The 21643-nt window shown below is 45.2% G+C and overlaps 1 protein-coding gene across 1 annotated transcript in view; it reads right to left on the bottom strand.

The window, feature by feature from the left end:
• The window catches only part of RHBDL3 (rhomboid like 3), a 120253-nt gene that overhangs the window by 6167 nt on the left and 92443 nt on the right, over positions 1 to 21643 (bottom strand). Inside the window, exons 5-6 of the mRNA XM_075071719.1 lie at positions 18114 to 18226; positions 8757 to 8857 (exon numbers count right to left, since the gene is read on the bottom strand). Coding sequence (XP_074927820.1) covers positions 8757 to 8857; positions 18114 to 18226 — 214 coding nt within the window. The remainder of the gene's footprint in view (positions 1 to 8756; positions 8858 to 18113; positions 18227 to 21643) is intronic.

The raw sequence follows: 21643 nt of genomic DNA, 5'->3' as shown, positions 1-21643 counted from the left end.
ATTCTGCTTAAAAAAATCCAAAAAACTTTGAACCACCTCAGCTTGTGATCCAAGCATGCTGACCACAGGCAGAGATTTTTCCAAGTTCTGATACTCACGCTTGGCATTCCTTGGACTCATATGCTCCATAATTTGGGTTCATTTAGCTTAGAATAAGAAACGGCGTACTGGGTCAATACCAAAGGTCCATTCAGCTGCCAGTAGCCTGTCTACTGAAAATGGCAATGCCAAGTGCCCAGAGGGAATGAACCCTAAAGTGCATGATCAATGTCGATCTCTTCTGCCATCATCTCCACTTCACAAACGAGGCTAGGCCACCTTCCTACCCATCTGGCTACTAGCCATTAATGGAGCTTAACCTCATGCTTTATTCTGTTTCCCTAAGAGTTTCCATGGGGCCTCACACACTGAGATGGTGAATGGTGGGTGTTGCCTTTAGTATATGGCTATGGACAATCCGACAAACTGAGCATGTTGAGCTTGTTCAAAATCTGAGATGACAGTTAGAAAATGAAATGCTCAAAATAGCATATGCATGTGAATGGACAGGGTGCTAAATTAAATTAACCCAGGGGTTCTCAACGGGAGTTTTGAGCTGTCAGTCTCCACCTCAAACCCTGCTTTGCCTCAGCATTTATAATAGTGTTAAATGTACAAAAAGTGTTTTCAATTTATAAGGCGTGGTTGCACTCAGAGGTTTGCTATGTGAAAGGGATCACCAGTACAAAAGCTTGAGAACCACTAAATTAACCTTGGAAGCCTCAGGGAAGGCAGGGGGGGGGGATCTCCTTGGTAGGGTTGGGAAGGATTTTGCTCTTCTCATGTGATCCTCCCCCATGTGCTAATTTTAAATGAAGTACCCTCCCCTGACATGATCTCTCTATGGCAGAATTAAATATAGACTAAAATTTGGCATTTGAGAAGTGAAGGGATGGTAGACCTAGGAAAAAGCCAACAGCTTGGCTCTTCTGAAGCCTCAACACTGCTGAATGAGCTTTAGAGTAGGGAAGGCGTGCCTCCCAAAAGCCTGGCTCTGCCTCCTATGTGACCCCAACACTTCCTGCTCCCGACTACCTGCCCCCCTCAGAATCCCAACTCATCCTGCTCCTTGTCCCCTCCACCATCCCAACCCCCCATCACCCCAGGACCCCACCTGCTCCTGACTGCCCCAACGCCATAACTTACTGCTGAGTCCTGACAGACCCTGGAAACACCACAATCCAACCCCAAATCCCTGTCCCCTGATTGCCCCCAACCTCTGCCCCCTCCCTGTGCCCTGACTGTCCCTGGGACTCCCTGCCCCTTAGCCAACCCCCCTGGCCCCGGCCTCTTACCCCTGGCTTCCCCCCTCACCCGGAGCCTGAGCTCATCCAGGACCTTTCCCAGACAGCTTCAGCGTGTCTCCAGCGGGGCCCCTAAGCTCAGCCCCGCTCAGATCCTCGTGGAGAGGGGGCGGGACTGTGAGCTCCCGCGGGGCCTGAGCTTCCTCCACTCAGCATAGAGCTCACAGGCCCACCCCCTGACCATGCGGATCTGAGCAGGGCGGCGCTCAGGGGCCCACCAGAGCCTTGCTGAAGCTGTCCAGGACGCTGCTGGATGCTCTGAGGCTCCGGGAGGGGCGGAGGCAGGGTCAGGCCGGGCCAATGAGGGAGCCTCGGCCGTTCTCGTGGGGGCCCCTGCGGAGCCTGGGGCCTGGGACACTTGCTTCCCCTCTGGGCGGCCCTGGTTTAAGGGGGCAAAGAGAATATAATTAACTAACTCTTATCATCTCACCAATGCTTTAAGTGGTTAGGTTCTGAATGAAAGAACAGGATACATACTTGCTTCCTCCAGCTGAACTAAGGGAGAAGAATGTTCTTGGGTAAGGAGAGAGGCATTAACAAGTATAGAAAACAATGAGATACCATGATATTTCTCCCTCTTTACCGTGACATATTTTCTTCCCCTATCATCTCCTTTTGATCCATGGAGACATCAGCATCCCTTTACTTCTTGCAAGCAGGAAATCTGAATGACCTCGCACCCTTGAGCTAACTCACATCAGAGGATCAATAAACCAGCACTGATATTATCTGCCTAGTGGAAGCTTGCGGCAATGTTTGCAGTACTCAAGATTTAAAGGATGAACTCAGGTCTTGAGGGAAAAGGTTAGGCAAAATATTCAGGGCTTACGTACTAGGGCTGTTTGAAAGTGTTCCATCTAAAATGTTTTTCAACAGAAAATTGGGGTTTTGATTAATTTTTTGCAGAAAGTGTCTGTTTGCTATGGAAAACTTTGACTTTTCATCCATTTCCTGACCAGCTGTATTAAATACATAGATCATTTAGGTTATGGCCCACAAACAAATGCATGGGAGTTTCATCCTTTCTCTTGTCCTCCTTCAATGCAAACACTTAGATACCAAGTAATAAGTGCCTTAGAAATACCATAAAAGGATATGTAGATTAGATAGGCCATTGAAGCAAATGCATCTTGGAGGCAATGTTTTGGCATAATGAAAACTAACAGAGCTAATTATTTTTCTTAATTAAAGCAAAATGCTTCTCAAATTTTTGAATATTTAGTAAACTTTTACTAAATTTTGCCAGCCACAGGAGGCACTTAGTTTGGTTAAGATCGATTCTGAAACCAGGGAGAAGAAGCAACTAACTTCAGAACACAAGCAGTGTCTTTAAAGCTTGCATTAGAGGAGGGGAGTTTCCCTCCCACGATATAGTCTCCCTGTTCCTCCCTCCCTTTACTACTTCTCTTGTGTCAAAAGAGCCCTGTGCTGAAGCAAACCCCTCATTCGGCCAAGGAGGGTTGGAAACGCTCCTTCTGGAGCCCATTGTCTATAGTTAGGATTTATTATTAATTATTATGTATTTGTATTACTGGCATGCCTAAGAGCCCTAGCCATGAAGTCATATCCTATTGCGCTCGGTGCTGCACAACCACAGAACCAAAGACAGCACTTGCCCCAAGGAGCTTAGAGTCTAAGTATCATATTATAATAGTGCCTAGAGGCCTCAGCCTAGACAGGGGCTCCATTTTGCTAGGCAATGTACATGCACACAATAAAAGATGGTCCCTGCCCCAAAGAGCTCAGTACCTCTTGGCTAACTGTATGGAAGAGCATACACTGTAGATCACATTTGATATCTTAACTGGAATCTAATCGTTGGTAGTTGTGGTGAGGTCTGCAACCCCTCTCACAAAAACACAGGCAGGAAAGGGTTAAGAACCCTGTCTGCCTGCGGACAGCCAAACTAGCCATGCCCCAGTTCTGCTGTGAGAAATGCCAATTATGGAGCGACACTCCCCCCTCCGCTGTGGTGACAAGTGACGGAGGAGGAAGAAGAAGAAGAAGGGACAGAAAAGTTTGGGATTGCTGAGGAGCAATGGCTCTCAGCCAGCACACACCAGCCTGCCTCTGAGAAACTACAGACCCCCTTGAGGTTAACTGACATGCAAGTCCTGAGGCTCAAGGGCCTTTTGACTCTGCTTTACGCTGTGCTTATAGACGCTGCCTTTTTTCCTGATATGATTTGAACCATTGGTGCCTGGGCCAAGGAGTGATTCAGACTGCTGGTGTGGAACTCTGGCACATGCCTGTGCTCACCACAGCTGACAGTAGCAATTTAAGTGTTTCACCCCATTGCAAATTGGGATGAGAAAACTAAAGCCACTGACTCGCCTTCTCACCACCATTTCCACTTTTCTATCACTAGTTCATTGGTTTCCATCCCTAAGAATTTCAGGCATCCCACTATTCCCTTGAGACACCCCTTCCATGTAACCAGCCTTTCACAGCAATTTTGGCAAACTGTTTATAACCACATTCAGTAATTATTTGCAGTAAGGAGCCTTTGATATAATACCACATCTGTTGTGAGCCAGCTGACTGTTAGCTCTGATCTGCATTGCACTCAATTTATACCTGTACTAACCATGGAAATCTGTGTACACACACACACACACACCCCCCACCTGGAGAAGACATGTGTTCTAAATAAAGGAGGAAGCCAAAGCATTAAGTATAGAAGAATCCAATGCCTTGATCCTGAAACGACTGAAGCACATGCTTAACTGTATATGACACAGGCCTGATCCGAAGCTCTTTGAGATCAATGGAAAGCTCCTAGCGACCTCAGGAGACTTTTGATTTCAAAGGGACTACTCAGAGAGTACAGAATTCAGCACTCGAGTAATTCTTTGCAGGATCTCAGCCTGCATCTGCTCCCTTTCTTTATGGACTTGGAATTAACCTATAGAAGAAACTGTACAAAAGAGCTCTGGAAAGCAGAAGAGTTGGTGATATAATTAGGTATGCACTGAATTCAGTTAAAAGATTGTCTAGTTAATAATCTATATGGAATAGGCTAATAAGACAACCAAACACACAAAGAGCATTTTCCTTCGTGTACAGGTCTCCCGCTTCTTCCACTGGTCTGTACTGATCTACATCCATATGCATGGAAGGCAAAATATAAAAGGACAGGTTAGGGATGGGAGGCATGAAACTGACACTGGCCCAAGCTGCACAATTTGGAAGTGGACTTCCAAATTCCAGTCCTGAACACTGGGGACCAGTCCACTACAGAGATGGGGCCAATCACAAAGGGCTTGTTCCAAACCCTATTAAAATCAATGGAAAGACTCCCAGTGACTTCAACGGTTCAGACCCAAATTTCAGACTTCTGCAAATTTCTTCAGAGTCTGAGGCTGTTTGGATCTGATAGTTTGGTTTTGGCTCATATCTACATGAAATACATCCGTCCAAACCAGGGATTGTGTCTTTGGTTGTTGACATGTTAAATTGTAAGCAACAGATGCCACTCAATCCAACAGCAGTGACAAGTCTCCCAATTTACTTCAGCTGGAGCCAGATTGCTATGTAAATTTCTAGGAGCCCACAAGTAGGTCAGCATTCATAAAGGGGTTATATCTCATCCCAATTTTACATCTTTATAGGTCAGCAGTCTGGTCTGATACTTATATATAGGCTTGGAAGGATTAGATTTTAAATCAGCCAATGTCTATAACTGACATTTTCTCCCTCCATCCAAAAAGACTGAAATAACTTCTCACATTAATAATAATAAATTACAGAATGGAGAAGTTAAGTACATATATGTTGCACTCACAGACAGCTAATGTGGTCAGTTCTATCTAGCAAATAAACTAATAGGAGCTATTCTAAAATAGAATTGTCTGATAATATTACTGTTCTATTTCTGAATCTTATGAACCTCAACATCTAAAGTAATTAGGTTTTAAATAAATTAGTTTTGTTTTAATGTCCAGCTAGTGCCAAAATTTAGGGTTGGTAACAAAAATGTAAAATAAAAAATCCTTGAAAATAAACATTAAAATAGTTGAAACCCATAAGAATGAAAATATTCCAAACCTAATTATAAAAATGGCATTATATTTAGCAGGAAACATTCAGGGTTTCAGGGATGAAAGATACACCAACTAGGGGCTTGTTTATACTGGGAAACTATGTTGCATTAGAACACGTTAACGAAGACGATTTACTCAGGATAGACAGGGCCTGTCATGTTTAACATCAGGTCAGTTAATTGGGGCAACTTGTAGGGTTAATACACTAATTACCTAGTATAGTTAAACCCTACGAGCACGTGATTTCCAAAAGAAAGAAAATGTACAGAAATGTTGGTAGACTTTGCTCTACCAAGCAAATTCCAGCACTGTAATAAGACTGACAAAGCCTGCCTGCCTGCTGATCAATATGGGTTCACATTGTGCAGACCACTTAGACACTTGCAAAATGTTAAGGCACATGGACCACCACAGGTTCCTTGGGCAAGTCTCAGTCATCTGCTCCCAAACCTGTAGAGTGAGGATGATAATACTTAGCCAATTCACTGGAGTGCTGTGAGGTAGGTTTAATTTAATTGTGTTTCTAAAGCGCTTGGAAATCCTCACAAGGAAGATGCTGTAGAGCCCTGTTCTATTTAGGTTCTTCTATACCTCTCATCACCTGACATATCTAGAAATGCAAAGCAGTATTATTATTATTAAGCACCTGAACTCAGTTAGATTCTTTCCAAAGCAATTGTGCCTGTGTAAGGTAGCGTGAGATATCAAAGCATTAAGAGGTTCCAGAACAGCTCCCTATAGCCAAACTAATAAATTAAATCTGCACACCAAAGAAACAAATATTAATGGAGTCCAGGGTCCAACTCCTGATGTAGCCAGTGGCTTTTCAATGTATTGAAAGAATATTTTACAATATATAAACTTTGATGGGGGAATCTTGGTATAAATCACTTCAGCAGCTGCAAGAATGCAATCTGTGCAAAATAAAGTAACTCATTTTCTCTCTCCACAGAGACAGCTAACATAGTCAGATGGCTCTGAGCTCATGCTGATTAATACGGTTTCCTCCTTTACCCTTCATTTCCATGCAGCTTTGTTGGTTTTCCCCCCTTTATTATTTTCCTTAGGGTGAGATGTTTTATTGCTTGCTCCTGTTTGTTGTTTTATTTATTTTCAGGATCCCCCCACCCCCACCCCCAAGCAGGGACATTTTAAATTTCCTTCAGTTACCAGGAGGCACAAGGGAAATGGAAGATTCAGATGAGATACTCTCCCTTCCCCGTCCAAACCATCCGTGCAAAAAGATGAGTATTGTCAACAGACGCGATGGAGTGGCAAATGCAAAACATCTTTTTCATTATGTAAGCGATTCTCACAAGAATATTAACTGAGCCAGGGAGAAAGAAAGAAAAAGCACCAGGAATGGGTAGGCAGGAAAGGCTCATAAAAGTCAGTTCAATTATTTCTTGGTGTACTACTGATCATTTTGCAAAGTGACTTGTGCTACTGTGGCAATCACTAAATAGGAGAGAACTGAAAGGTAAAATGATGCAACACTTAAGAAATCTGAACAATGCACTAAAAATGAATGACCTCTCTGGTGGATGGAAGGGGTGTGTGTGTGCATGCTGCCCTCTTCTGGATAGACGCAGAAGTGCTCAATAGTGTGTCATAAATCATCTTCAGCTAAGGGAGCTTCCCCTTCAGCTACAGGAGAATGGGACGCTGTGTTTGTGGCACACAGGAATCTGAGTTCTCTATTCATTGTAGTCATGAAACTGCAAAGTCGTAGAGGGCTATAGAATTATTATTCTACTTTTAGGGCGAAATTCTTAAAGGTACAAATCTCAGTATTTACACATGGAAACCGCCAACCGTCTCAGCTGCAAGTGAAACTGCAGGTTAAGTGCCAGTGTGTATGAGCAAAGGGCCACATGCATCACGGAATGTCCTAAGATTTTCAGGGCCCTACAGGAAGCATCTCTTCTGGGGTGCTGAGCAGCCTCAGTGCTCCCACAGAAATCACTGGGAGCGCAATGTGTTCAACATCTTGCAGGACTGGGCCCTTAATTATTAGACTGATGCCCAGTGATTGGGAGTGAGGACAGGAGCAGAGTGAGAAAGAGAAAATGTCAAGCTCATAAAAATGTAATTTCTACACAAATGTTTGTAAGCACAAGATATCCATAAAGTTACGCCTATGGGAAAATACAACCCCCATCTTCAGTTGCAAATGGTCTATTTCAGGCCTTTAGTTAACATGAATTTCCCATCTTGGAAATTCATGTGTGCGTGTTTGAGCTCATGGGAGGACATTGTTTAACTGGCTGCTACACAATAAAAGAGCTCAAGGAGAAGAGACAAGACGAAAGCACAGAGCTGAACTGTCGTGCCACATGGGGCCAGTTTTTACACAGGTAGAGCTGGGAAAGTAACTTTACAGTGTATCCTGTATATGAAAGTAGGAGTCACATACCCGGGCCCTATATCTGTCCAAGGCACTTATATGGCCCCATATAACCATAGCATCTGAGCACCTTACAATCTTTAATGTTCTTATGCTCCCAACACCCTATGAGGTAGGGCAATGCTACAGATCAGGAACTCAGGCACACAGAGACTGAGGTCACGCAGGAAACCCACAGCAGACCAGAGAATTGAACTCAGGACTCCTAAGCTAGCGTCCTAACCACTGAGCCATCCTTCCACCCTATATGCACTGCATGTCGAAGGGCATGAGGGTCTGTGCATGCTGAAATGAACCTTCTCTCTATAAAGCATGCCACGTATCTCTGTTATGCAACCTAAATTAGCAAAAGACCATTTCTTCCAGTTGCTCGATTTTTCCTGATTCTCTTTGGTGATCATTTAAGATAAGTTTTACTGCATAGCCAATGAGGTTTATTTACATTCAACATTTGCACCTGGATTTGGGAGCCTGACTTTGTGCAGGTGCCCTGTGATAAGGGACATGGAAATCCAAAGAGAAGGGGAGAGTTTGGAAACTAGAAAAAAGGAAGGATCCAGATCTGGACAAACAAAACAGGGTGAATAAACAAACACAAAAATTCAACAAGGTTGAAGGTGCCAGATTGAAACTGAAGTCCTCTGTGCATCAAAGAAGTCCATGGACACAGGTGCTGAAAGCTTCCCATATACACTGTCCCCCTCCAACCAATGTACCTCAACCCTGGGGCAGAGGGATCACCTTTAGGGGCAAGAGGGCAATTCATTCTTTGTGGCCTATTCACATCCTTGGCAGGCTGCTAACAATCGTCAGATTGTGACCATATTTGTCACTATTGACCCAGGCTGGATTCAGACTGCTGATTTAGCCATGACAGGTCCCACTGCCAATCTGCCCAGAGCCATCTAGTCTCTCAGAATTCATTCCCTTTTGAATAGGTTTGACAATCGTTCTGGTACTTACCATTACTATGTTGGCCAGATGAGCAGAAATGAGAGCATAAACCCCTCCAGAGGAACCCACCACAGGCGCAGTCATGTCAGCTACCGATACTGCCAGGGAACCTTGGAAGAAGAAAATGGCTAATTACACTCTCCCACTGATGGGAGAACTCTACACCTGCACCCTCTTCTATGCATTTGGGGCTGCAGTCAGCAATACTGGAGGAAGGGAATACATTGACTAGAGAACCTAAGCCCAGCAGCACTGCCAGGAGAGTGACACACATTCTTTTACATCGACTTTAAAACTTCAAATCAAATATATTTGATCAGGGTCAGCCACCACGCTTGCAGCTGCTCTGTTTTGCTTTCTCTCTCTCGGTCTCTCTTTTTGGTTCTCAGGCTTCGGCTATACTGGCGCTTTACAGTGCTGCAACTTTCTCACTCAGGGGTGTGAAAAAACACCCCTCAAGCGCAACAAGTTACAGTGCTGTAAAGCCCCAGGGTAAACAGTGCCCCAGCGCTAGGAGCGCGGCTCCCAGAGCTGTAAGCTAATCCCCATGGGGAGGTGGAGTACCTGCAGCGCTGGAGAGCTCTCCCTCAGCACTGGCGCTGCGACAACACTCGCACTTCAAAGCGCTGCCGCAGGACCACTCCCGCAGCAGCACTTTGGAGTTTTGAGTGTAGCCAAGCCCTCAGTTGCTTTGTGTTCTGCCTTCTCTCTCTCACAACACACACATACCCCTCAGCAAAAGTTCCTGCGTGGCTTCGCACACTCCTTTTGTTGTAGGGGGGCTTATGCTGACAGTTATGTCAACGGAAGGACGATACACCTGTCAACCTGAAACCCATAATTAGGTTTCACCCAGCTCTTAACAGTATCTTAAAATCTATGCAGCAAAAGGAATCACAGTTTGGGTTAAAACAATGAAGAACCATCAAAGAGATACATGTGTACCCCAGAGGATAAAATGAAAGTGATTTTAGTCCTGGCAAGATAAACATTTGCACAATGAGGAGGAACTGGAGACTTGTGACTTATCACTGGGTTCTGATTTAAGGCTGAACAAGTGCAGTTTATTACTTAGGAAGATGCAAGAGCAGTGAAGGCTAACAGTAACTCAAATGGTGACGAATGGAGGCTCAGAATGGTGCACAAAAGAGTTTAAATCCAGGAGATGACAAAAGGATGAATCGGTTGCAGAGGAAACTGTTTCAAGAAGGCAGCAAGATGCAGTGGCTGGGGCACTGGATTGGAGGTCAAGAGGGTTTTTATTCCTGGCTCTGCCACTGAGACCCCTGTGTGAGTTTCCGCTGTATAAAATGGGGTTCATGATGCTTGCCCACCTTGTAAAATGCCTTCAGACCTACAGAAGAGAAATGCTAACTATTATTAATGCAAGCATGACCTTGTGGAAATCACAGAACGATCAAGTGATCAGCACCTCCTGCTCCTAACACGTGTGTAACCTCTTGATGGGCCACCCAGGCAGGGCCAGGAGGAGAAAGGCCCAGCTAAAGCAGGGCACAGTCAAGTCAATTTCTCATTTTTTACTCCTCATTTTCCAACATGGAAAGAGTTTTCGTCAGCTGGTTTGGGGCCTTTCCCTCTTGACCACTGGGCATCCTGCAGGGCTCAAAATATCTGTGCATCTGCTCCGGTTATCATTCATTGTTAGGATCACACAGTGGCACCACAAGACCACAGCTGAGGTTGGGGCCTCATTGCTCTAGGCACTGCATGCGCACAGATAGTAAGAGACGGATGCTGCCTTGGAAAACTCACAATCTAAACAGACGAGACCCACAAGTGTGGGGAGGGAAAACAGAGGCACAGAGAGCTGAAGTGACTTACAGAACGTCCGTGGCAGAGCTGGGAATTGAAACCTCTGAGTCTCAGTCCAGTGCCCTGGCCACTAGACCTCTGCCCTCCCAGTGCTAGGAAGAGAACCATAGCTCCATCATTAGTTCTCAGTCAGCTGAAGGGCTGCAAGGCAGGAAGGATCTTCCTGTGGTTAAGACAGAGATATGGGTTCTGTTCTCAACTCTGCAACTCACTTCTCATGCAAGCCTGGGTAAGTCACTCTGGAGCAGGCTGTGGTTCTTCCAGCCACTGGGGCCCTGGGCTATCAAGTGTTGCTGGCGGCACTGACTCCCCCACAACTTGCACTCCAGGCACCAAGCACTGGGTGCTGAAAGAAGAAGGGCTCTCTGTCCTCTCTTACACATTCATGCAACAGAAGCCCCCGTCTGACCATTGATATCCCTGTGTCTCAGTTTGTCCAGCGTGTGAAATGGGTTTATACACCACCCTACAACACAGGGTATTGGGAAGTTTATGTCATTAATGCGTGGATGGGGGGTTGGGATTTTGGAGAGCCTTCCATGGAAAGTGTTCACATTATTCTATAGACTGTAAACTCTTCAGAGCCAGGATTGTTTCTTTTCCATGCTTGTACAGCAGGACCCCATCCCGACTGGGGCCTTTGAGGGCTACCAAAAGAGACATATTTAATAATAATACAAACCATGCAAAACTGTGGTTTGGTGTCTTCCCCTAAAGCCAGCCCCAGGTTCTCGCACCTCTCAAGCAGATCTGGGCTCAATGCTGGGAGAAACCAGCTGACAAGTCCTCCAGGAAACCAGCTGGTTCATATCAAGCTTCACTCTGAGTTTTTGGATTCGTCTGACATCTTCAGAGGCGCAGTGATGCTGAGCTTTCCAATAAAACTCTTGGGTATTAGGTTCTAGCTGCCTATGCTGGGACTCGGGGGACATCCTGAAGAACAGCAATGGCTTGCTGCCTGGTAGTTAAACTCTCTTCTATTAAATGACTTTGTTCTCTCTTTAATGAAAGTGGGGCCCAGTGCTTCCCTGGTGACTCTGGCTCCATGGGTTGTTCAGCTGTGCAGCGGTTCTGGCAGCACGCAGCCTGTATTGCACATTAACCTTGTTTACCCTCACTGCTATCATCATCATTTTGAAAGGAAAATTAGAGCCAGTGCGGTTTGATTTTCCCATTAAGACAAAATAGCTGAAAATCTACAGAGTTCCTTGCTTTGTAAGTAAAATGAAATACTAAGTGCCAGCTGAGCCAAGTGTGACTGCAGCACTTCTAAAGTGAACAGAGAGCCAAGGCCTGAGGGGGTGGTCGTGCCAGGGTTGGGACAGCGCACTTCATCAGCATCCCCTAGCTAATCCTCCACGCCGCTGTAAAGGAGGTAAGCATCCCTCCTATTGCGCTGAGACAGAAACGAAGGAAAAGAGAACTCAGGCCAAACCCTAGCGGGTGCTGAGGGCCCTCAACACACCTTAGGTGAAACGCAGGAGGCGCTTAGCACTTCACAGAATCAGGACCAATGCGACTTGGGTTTGGCATAAAACACTCCTGTGCTCTGACAGACCACAACGCAACGTCGTAAGTGCTGCGGCTCACTCTGCCATGCTGCTCTCCCAAGCTTTCCTAGGTCGAGCTTATCTTCTATCCACTTGTTTTCTGAAACAGGGGCTTGGACACAGACACTTACATCCTCTCTCGGAACTCGCTCAAGCATTGACAGATCAAGGAAAAGCACCAGTGGGATATCTGCATTCGGGGTCCAATTCCCCTGTGCCAAGGGCCAGCACAAAGCCTGCAAAGTGCGCCTTTAAGCGCCAGGTGCTACACCCGGGGTGAGTTGAAATGACTGAAGTTGTTGCTTCAGATCACTATTAGATGCCAACAGGGCTGGCCTTATAATTTACAGGACTTCAAACTGTTCTGAAGAGGGGAAATTGAGCCAGGCATTACCAGAAGGGACCTACAAGCACGTCTTCTCGTTCCCTTTCTGGTGCCATTGCAGAAGAAGGTGATAGAGCCAGCATGTCTAATGGAGTTTCGAAATCCAGATGCAATGTCTTTCTGAATCTGCCCTAGCTCAAAAAGAAGTTATGGGCTTGATGCAGGAACATGAGTGAAATCCTCTAGCCTAAGATCATGTCATGCTAGTCATGTAAGAAGTCAAATTAAATGATAATGGTCCCTTCTGGCCGTAACATCTATGAATCTATGACTCTACGTGAGCTGTACAGCTTATGTGGGATGCAAAACACTATGCCACAGCTTATTTTGCTTGGTTCATGGCCGGCCCTGGATGCAAACAATACAAGTGGATTTTACAACTCTGAAAGAAAAATAAAGCACCGAGAGCCAGATGGGTTTGGATACTAGTAGGCAACAGAATAGCCCATCTGCTTCCCATCTTAGCACACTCCCCAGTTAGACTTCCAGTGCACTAGCAGAGACAGGAATCAGCCAGAAAACAAGGACTCCAGGTCATCTTCTCCCGGTCAGGATGGCCAATAAAAGTTGTATGTAAGCTAGAAATTTCAGACAGCAAATTATGCTGGTACAATAATAGTGACGTAGCCAAAAGAAGACATGGTTTCTTCTGTTCATCTCAATTAGAGGCAGGCTGGGTCAGGTTACAAAGCTCCGTTCACTGTGAATTTTAGAAAGTAATTGAAAAGATGAAGAGAGACAAGGCAGACAAAGCCTAAGCCAGCATCATGAGGAGGCAGGGATAATAGAGATTATTCCTGATTAGCAAGGGAGAGGGAAAAACCACACAAGGCAGAAAGCAGCAGTCTTAAGAAGGACAAAAATTTCTAATGGACGTTTATGACTTTGCTAATTACTCTGCTAATACAGAGCTTGATTGTGGCTTAATCAAGTGTAAAGGCTCCATTGCACTATTCAAACAACACAGACGGGGTAATATTTTTAAAAGTACCTAAGTGACATAGGAATCTAAATCTCATTTTCAAAGGACTTGGGCCCCTAAGTGTCTGGCAAAGCAGGTTCTGCCCAATTGGGGGAAACAACTGATGTTGTTTTACTAAACGCATCTTATCCCTGCAATGCTGGCACAGTGTGTGCCTGGGAAGTTTGCTGGGACATGGCTGGTCATGAGCCAAACACAAAGCTGTGTCTGTCAGGACCAAATTTCTCACAGGGCTTGTCTATACGGTGCAGTAGTGTGCAGCAGTGGGGCGTGAATTCTAATGCACACCAACATGTCTCGCACTAACTGCCCTGTTTAGACTCTGCTAGAAATTCTCTAGTGCAGGTTAATGTAGCCCTTTTTCAAACACCACTATGTTAATGAGCAGTAGGGAACTCCTAGTGTGCGCCAGCTGTGACCCAGGGACCTCTTCATACTAAATGCCAGAGGGCACAGTGGGTGCATGAAGTTCAACAGGGATTCCCTGGGTTGTATGTATATGCATACTGATTTGCCAAAGGGTGGCATGTGAGGTCTCTATCAAGAGCCAGTACTCTGCAGGTCATCACAATCATCACAAAATGTATGGATGGATAATATTTAAGAAGTTATTTATCTGTACTAAAATTTATGTTCTTAAGGTCTTGGAGGTAAGGCAGGTCACCACGAGGTAACACGCCTCGGACAGGCTCCTTTCAGGCAGGAAGTAATGGACACTTATCTCCCTGTCTGGTCATATGTGTATTGTAGGCTTCATATAGTAAGCCTCTTTGCATATTGGGCCAGATGCTGATTAAGAGATTCCACCAGAAATCTACCAGAAAGGAGTACCCAGGAAACAACTCGAGTAGGGGGAGGTCCTCCTTGTGAATAGGGACAATGGATTGTTCTGATATATCTGGGTGTGCAGACAGACATCCAGGATCTTCCACCAGGGGGGCAAACTGACAAGCATGACTTGTCTCATGAATGGAAGATCACAGCCAAGCCTGGCTGTAAACACTAGAAGGACCTTGGCTGAGCATCCCTCCATAAGACAGGAAAGTATCTAGTTAAGCAAGTCTAGGTTCTAGAATGTGTATTATGATTTTATTTTATAGGTACCCATTTGTTTCAACACTTTTACTAGCTATCACTTGATTCTCTATATTCTGCTAAATAAACTTTTCCTTGTTTTCACTATAAACATATCTCAGTGTTGCGTGTAAAGCAGAGCGGTGACCAGAGATGGAAGTAGTCAGCTGGGATATACCGTTTCTTTGGAAGCAGCGAATCTGTGAATACTGTGAGTGTCCAGTGGAACAGGGTCTGGATCCTCCAGGGAGATACATGGGGGTTAGAGGCCTGGGTAGGCCTAGAGGAGAGTGTGTGTGTTACCTGTGGCCAGAGGAGTTGTGGAGCTGACTCCCAACAGGCACAGACAAAGGTTCCTCATGCTAAGGGCAGGTGGTAGCGAGGTGCTTCACAGCTCTGAGTAACCCCCAGAGGCATCACAGACCAGGGTCTACGCAGGCCAGTTAGTGTGCAACATGTTGCTGTGCATTAGAATTCACACCCCGCTGATGCATATCACTGTTCCGTGTTGACAAGCCCGAAGAGATTGTTAACAGGAGTTTCCTCTGCAACAAGTTAGTAAATATTTAACTGTATTAAATGTAGCTGTCACCTGTAGAGCTGAGGTGTTAAATCTGGAGACTCATTGCAGTCAAAGTGAGAAAGAAAGGGGTTTAGTCCTGCTTTACCTGCAAATCTCAGCACATGCATAACACTGGAGCAGATGCCCCCTTAATTCTGGTAGTTGAAAGACACCCCTCCCCAGGGAAACGTAGCCGGGTTCCTGGGCTCTTATGGAGCTTGGATGAGTGAGCTGTTCTCTGGCTGAGAAGCTAATGAGGAACCATTAATGAGAATAGTATTTACACAATTAAATCCCTGGGCTCTGTGCTGGAAATGTCCCTTTCAGTCTCACCATCTCTGCACAGCAAAAGGTTCTAATAGCAGAGCCAAGCAAAGTGGAGAGAATTAGATTAGAAATAATGAGCTATCCCTCCCAATGAAAGTCAGTTAAGGGCAGGGGATGAGCATGTTCGGGCTGCCCCATTTTTTACAAGCTGTATTGTATCTCTATTTCTTCGATCTACAGCATTAACATGTGCTGTCTCTCACTCTCCAAGCACAGTTCAAAGCACCAGGAACGTGTTTTAAATCAAATGTGTCAAATAACTGGCTAAATTAATGTAACCGCAAAGGTGTGCTGGTTTTCTGCCTGTGATTCTTCATGTTAACAAGTTCCAAGTTGTATTCACCTTGTGATAAGAAGGGATTACTTTCAGCACTGCCTTCCACAGCATACATAGCACCGTTAATGAAAGGAAAAGCATGTACATGAAGGGAAATCGGAGAATTCATTTAGCATAAATAAGGAGCATGGTAGCCGGGACAAACTAAAAGATGTGCCCAGTCCATAAGAAGCGTGTGTGGGCCTGCACATCCTGGCTGCAGTTACAATTTGTCAGTTCTCAAGCAAGAGCAGGCCAGAGCTACCAAGGATAAAGGCTGAAGCCACAGATTTGCTCCCTTTGGGTCCTGCTGCTAGAGGTGGCTCTGATGGCTAGTCAATTACACCTATGACCTCATGAACAAAGGAAGAGTCAGAGTCAGCCTGCAGAGCTCGCATGTGATTTGAAACAACAAGTCCTAAATGGTGGCTTGCTTTGCTTGTGCTGCCTGGCATGGGCCTTTTCTCAAAAACAGTCCTAGTTTTGCACTTAGCATTTATAAGCAATTATTTTTTTTTAAGTCTGTGTATTCTTGGGGAAGCAGTTAGTCAAACCTAGACCCATCTGCCAAGCCCTGGGCTAAGATGTGAAGTTGTAAGCATATTTCCAAACAGCGTCCAACACAGTTTAGCACCTTGGATCTCAGCTATGCTATGAGAAGCCAGCAGGATGTGGGAGCTGGTTACCACACAATAGTACCCAGCATGGCCAAACCATGTCTCAGTCTTGCAGAGTAAGTGGGGTAGACCCAGATTTCAGCTGGATTTCCACAAGCCACATTTCAGCCTCAGACTCTGCAAATCACAATGGCTCAATAGACATGGGGTGAAGTTTCCAAAAGCACCTAAATGACTTAAGAGTACGTCCACACAGTCATGGGTGTTACATGAACCCCCCGTTCGGGGAGGCTAGCATCCAATCCTGCCCCTTCCACCCAAGGGCTCCGACCCTACCCTACCTCTTCCTTTTCCCCTCCCCCACTGGAACCCCTCCACCTCCCATGGTTGGAGGAGCCCCACCCCAGCCAGCTCTTTGGCCAGCCTGAGTCCCAGCCCGCCCAAGCCACAGAGGACACAAAGACATGATCAGTTTCTGCATTTTACTGTAATGCTGTCACTGCCACATGAGATACACACATGAGCTTTTTGGGTGCCCAAACTGAGAAACCTTAAAGAGGTCTGACAATTCAGAGGGCAGGGGTTGGTACATAAACTCCTTAGTCACTCCTGAAAATCGTGTGTGTGTGTGTGTGTGTGTGTGTGCGCGCATGCGTGTGTGTGAGCGCGTGTGTGTGTGAGAGAGAGAGAGAGAGTGAGGGAGAGAATATATCTTGGCTTTTGACTTTGAGAGAGAGTAGAATGGCACAAAGTATGAGGCCACTTGCTTAAACCCCAAGGGACTAACACTACAGTGATGCAAATGCAATGTCATAATGCCAAGATCATGCCAGTGATCAGTGATCCCACGAAGGCCCTAAGTTGGACAAGCCCTGGACATGGATCTTGCCAGTACTTCAGCAGTGGTACATCCCTGGAGCAGAGCTCACCAGGCTGTGCAGGCACTGCATGAGAGCTCTACAGGAAGTGCTGGTGGCTTTTGGGCACAGGTGCTGTCTTTCAGCAGATAAAGCACATTTGAACCAAGGCTGCCATATGTCTATGCTCCAGTCACAAACTCTGAGGTTTTGCTTACCAGAGGTTTGTGCAAACCACTTCTTTGGTTTCCAGGCATGGTTCACACCTGCTGAATCTCAGATAGAGCTCTGAGGTTCACTGAAGGCACCTGGGCTGCATAGTTTGCAGAATTTGGCTCAACGTTTAAAAACATTTTTTTTTAAACAAATGGAAAATTTTGCAATTCAGAATGGAGGCTACGTTCTTTGAAGTACCTGCCTGGCTTTCCCTGCCATGTAGAAATGCATGCACCTCAAAGGAAGATGAAAAGCTAAAAATCAAGGCTTCCTTGCTGCTGAAAGAACTGATATGGCAGAGACATGGGGGTACTTTAGTAATTGCTGCCCACATCAGCACCATTGTGCAAGGTCATTCCCAAAATATTACATCCTGCAGATGCTATTTGCAATATGGACTGTATGGCTGGCACCAATGGATCCATGTTTTGAGTGTTATCACCTTAGTGCTAGAATTACAATGGCAAGGCTAAATGGCCAGCATCATCCCAAGCATGGTCTTTGGCACAGAAAGCAAAGAACTTCTGCTCAAGAAGAGTCAGGAACGTGAGCACCTTTCCTCCCATACCATAAACACCCAAACCTTTGAGAAAATTAATTGTGATACTTCCAGCGCAAGTTCGTCTGGAGTCAGACAATCCACTTACCTGCTACAACTCCAGCAATGTAGACAAAGCCAATCCTTGCTGCTCCATGCACCATTTCAAGAGGAACCCCAACAAGAAGCTGAAGAGCAACATTGAATCCAAGGTGTTCTATCCTGGGGCAAAGAAAAATACCATTAGTTGTGTTCTTTCTAACTGTGTTTTCCCCTTGTTTCCCACAATGTAATTATGTCTTGGAAGAGGAGGCCAAGTGAGCCACAAGCTACATTCTAATCACAGATTTCTTTGGCTCAGTCTATGTAACTTTCATGCATTTTTTTAAGCCACTGACCTACAGCTGTTTTACCATCAATATTCATATCACATGCTCTGATACCTGCATTTGGAGAGACAGGCTGCTATCCCTGGGCATGGGTTTTGTCATGAATCCATGACCGCAAACTCCATTGCAGTAAAATCTAAGACGTACATGGCAAGGGGATAAAAATCAGGTCCTTTGTTTAAAAGCTAAACAAAGCCAAAGCCTAAGGAAGATTCACCACTAGCTGCAGTAACATTGGGGGTTTTAGCCTTGCAGGCTGCAGCCACTAGAAGACAATGTTGGTGCATAAAATTGAACAGATCTGACATCATCCAATAGAAAGCGGTTGTGATGGATACAGTTCACAGTCCCCGGCCATTAATTATAGGGTACCACAGTGGATTACATCATTGAATTTTGTGGGTGGATATTATGTTAGATTTTTATTGTTCCAAAAGTACATTACAAATAATTCCCAGATTAAGGGGGCTAATTCTAGTTAGGTAGAGAGTGCACTCCCTGATTTTTCTGTCAAACCATTTCATAAGAATTCTGTCTTCTCTCAAGATTACACCAAATTCTCTTTATCTTCCATGTTATAAGGGCCACTATCTTCACAAGAAGACACCTCACCCTCTCAATAGCTTTGGTAACGGATTGCTATGATAAGAAGTCTGCTGATTCAGGCCAGTGGTTTTAGGAATGCTCCACACATTACTCAGATTCAAGCCTGTTACTATGTGAACCTGAACAACAAGGCATGGCCTGGCCGAAGGGAATATATGGCATGGGGAAAATGTGTGAACCTATGCATATGGCAGGAATGTAGAGCCATGGACTATTCACTAGGCATTGATCCACCAAATACACTAGTGATGAAGACGGTTAAGTGAAGATTATGCTTGATTCAGGGGCTAGGAATGCAACTGAGAGAAGATTCCTGGTTTCCTTCTATTGTCCAGTTCTGCAAAATCAAATCCCTTTGGGAGTGTGCTTGAGATAGTATTTTAAACTATATAATGGAAGTTCTCCCTTTTGATGCCAAATTGTACTCTGAAAAGATCAAACTTTGGTGGCACAGGTATTACTGATAAAAAGACAGTGAGCAAAATATCCTGCTTGAAAACATTTTTATCGTACCAAGCAGATGCTATGAAATGATTTAATCTTTAAGTGAAACCCTGTTCAGCGTAGTCCTCATAATTGCCAAAGCATAATTGAAACTACTGATGCATGTATAAAATAAGAAATAGTTTCTGCATGGAAATAAATAGTAATACTAGAGAAAAGCACTGTTACTGGAATCAGGGGATCCACAACCAAGCTGTTCACAGCACGTTACATCACTTATTGCTTTTACTGCTAATCCTCCTTTGCAGCCCTTTGGTCCTTTGAAAGACCGCAAAGTTCTTTACAAATAGCAATTGGGCCTCATAACACGCTTATTACACCCTTTTTCCACACATGGGTACAATGGAGTACAGACAGGGCTGCCCAGAGGGGGGGCAAGTGGGGCAATTTGCCCAAGGCCCCGGGCCCCACAGGGGCCCCCACGAGAATATAGTATTCTATAGTATTGCAACTTTTTTTTATGGAAGGGGCCCCCAAAATTGCTTTGCCCCAGGCCCTCTGAATCCTCTGGGCAGCTCTGAGTACAGAGGAGTTAAGTGACCTGCAGCCACACAGCAAGACAGTGGCAGAGACAGACAAGAACCCAAGAATCTTCTGTTCTAACCACTTGACAGTATGCCCTTCGGCTCTGCACATCAATTTGGCATGTGAGTTTCAAGGCAATTCTAGGTTACGCGCAGCTGTCCCACGACAGTTCCTTTTTCGCCTTGCTGATACACAATGCTGCTTCAGGATTCCTGCTAGCAAGCCCCAACCCCCATGTCCTAACATTTGCTGGGCCTGTCCTTATCTGCTTGTAGCAGCCAGGAGTAGAAAGAAGGTAGAGATTTCACGTTTGGCTGACATAGGTTGGCTTCAAGTGGGGCATCTATCAAGTGCTAGGAGGGATTGTGAAAAGCACTCAGGATTGACCTAGCTCTGCTCCTACCAGAGTCAATGGTAAAATGCTGATTGCCTGCAGCAGAAACAGAGATAGACCCATGCTGAGTGCTTGTGCAACTCCCACCTGCACTGCAGAACACAGTGTCAAGGCTGCCTGCGGAACTCCAGCCTGTCGTTCACAATCCCTACTGTGCACGTTAACAAGTGCCATCCTGCGTGGGAGGCAGGCAGAAAGCGTGAATCCCAAGCAGATGCATCTGTGAAAAAAAAGACACCGATGCTGTAGATTTCCGCTGTGTTTGGTCATGAGTTTAGAACAGCGAAGATCTTACATCTAATCAACAGCCCTTGGCAAACAGATGTCTTTTTCTATTTTTTAAAGCATCATACAAATATTTATACCTCCCCTTTGCTAATAAAGGATTCCCACGTGCTTTAACAATGGTACTACACATCCCTTATGGCATCCTAGTTAGTTCTTGGTCACCTGTGGTGTTCTCACCACCCAAATGTCCAATCAGTTCCTTAGTCATCACTTATCTTGCGGTAGGTATATTTAGTTCCTTTGGGCTTTCCTCATGTTAGCATTGTGATTTGCCTAATGTAAATATCAGGGAAATCTTCCTGCTGTGGAGGCTGTAGAATATTCTCCCTGGGTAGGTGGTGGAAGCTTCATCCTTTGAGACATTTTAAAATTAGGCTGGACAAAATACTAGACATTGTTCTGGAAGGCACAAGCCTGTCCTTTAAGGAAGATAGAAACAAAACTATTAAGACATCAGCCTCTCTCTAATAATCCACCCTTCCCTACATTTGTTCTGCAGTTTATCATTATTGGACACTAGAATATCAGGGTTGGAAGGGACCTCAGGAGGTCATTTAATCCACCAACCTCCTGCTCAAAGCAGGACCAATCTCCAGACAGATTTTTGCTCCAGATCCCTAAATGGTTTCCTCAAGGATTGAACTCACAACCCTGGGTTTAGCAGGCCAATGCTCAAACCACTGAGCTATCCCTACTCCCTGTAACCTATGGCTGTAACCCAGAGGTTCTCAAATTTTTGTACTGGTGACCCCTTTCACATGCAAGTCTCTGAGCATAACCTCCCTTTATAAATTAAAAACACTTTTTTTATAAATTTAACACCATTATAAATGCTGGAGGTGAAGCAGGGTTTGGGGTGGAGGCTGGCAGCTCACGACCCCCCATGTAATAACCTCATGACCCCATGAGGGGCCCTGACCCCCCGTTTGAGAA

This window comes from Chelonoidis abingdonii, chromosome 13 (assembly GCF_003597395.2).
Source record: "Chelonoidis abingdonii isolate Lonesome George chromosome 13, CheloAbing_2.0, whole genome shotgun sequence".
NCBI lineage: Eukaryota > Metazoa > Chordata > Testudines > Testudinidae > Chelonoidis > Chelonoidis abingdonii.
This window is presented reverse-complemented; position numbering and strand designations above follow the sequence as displayed.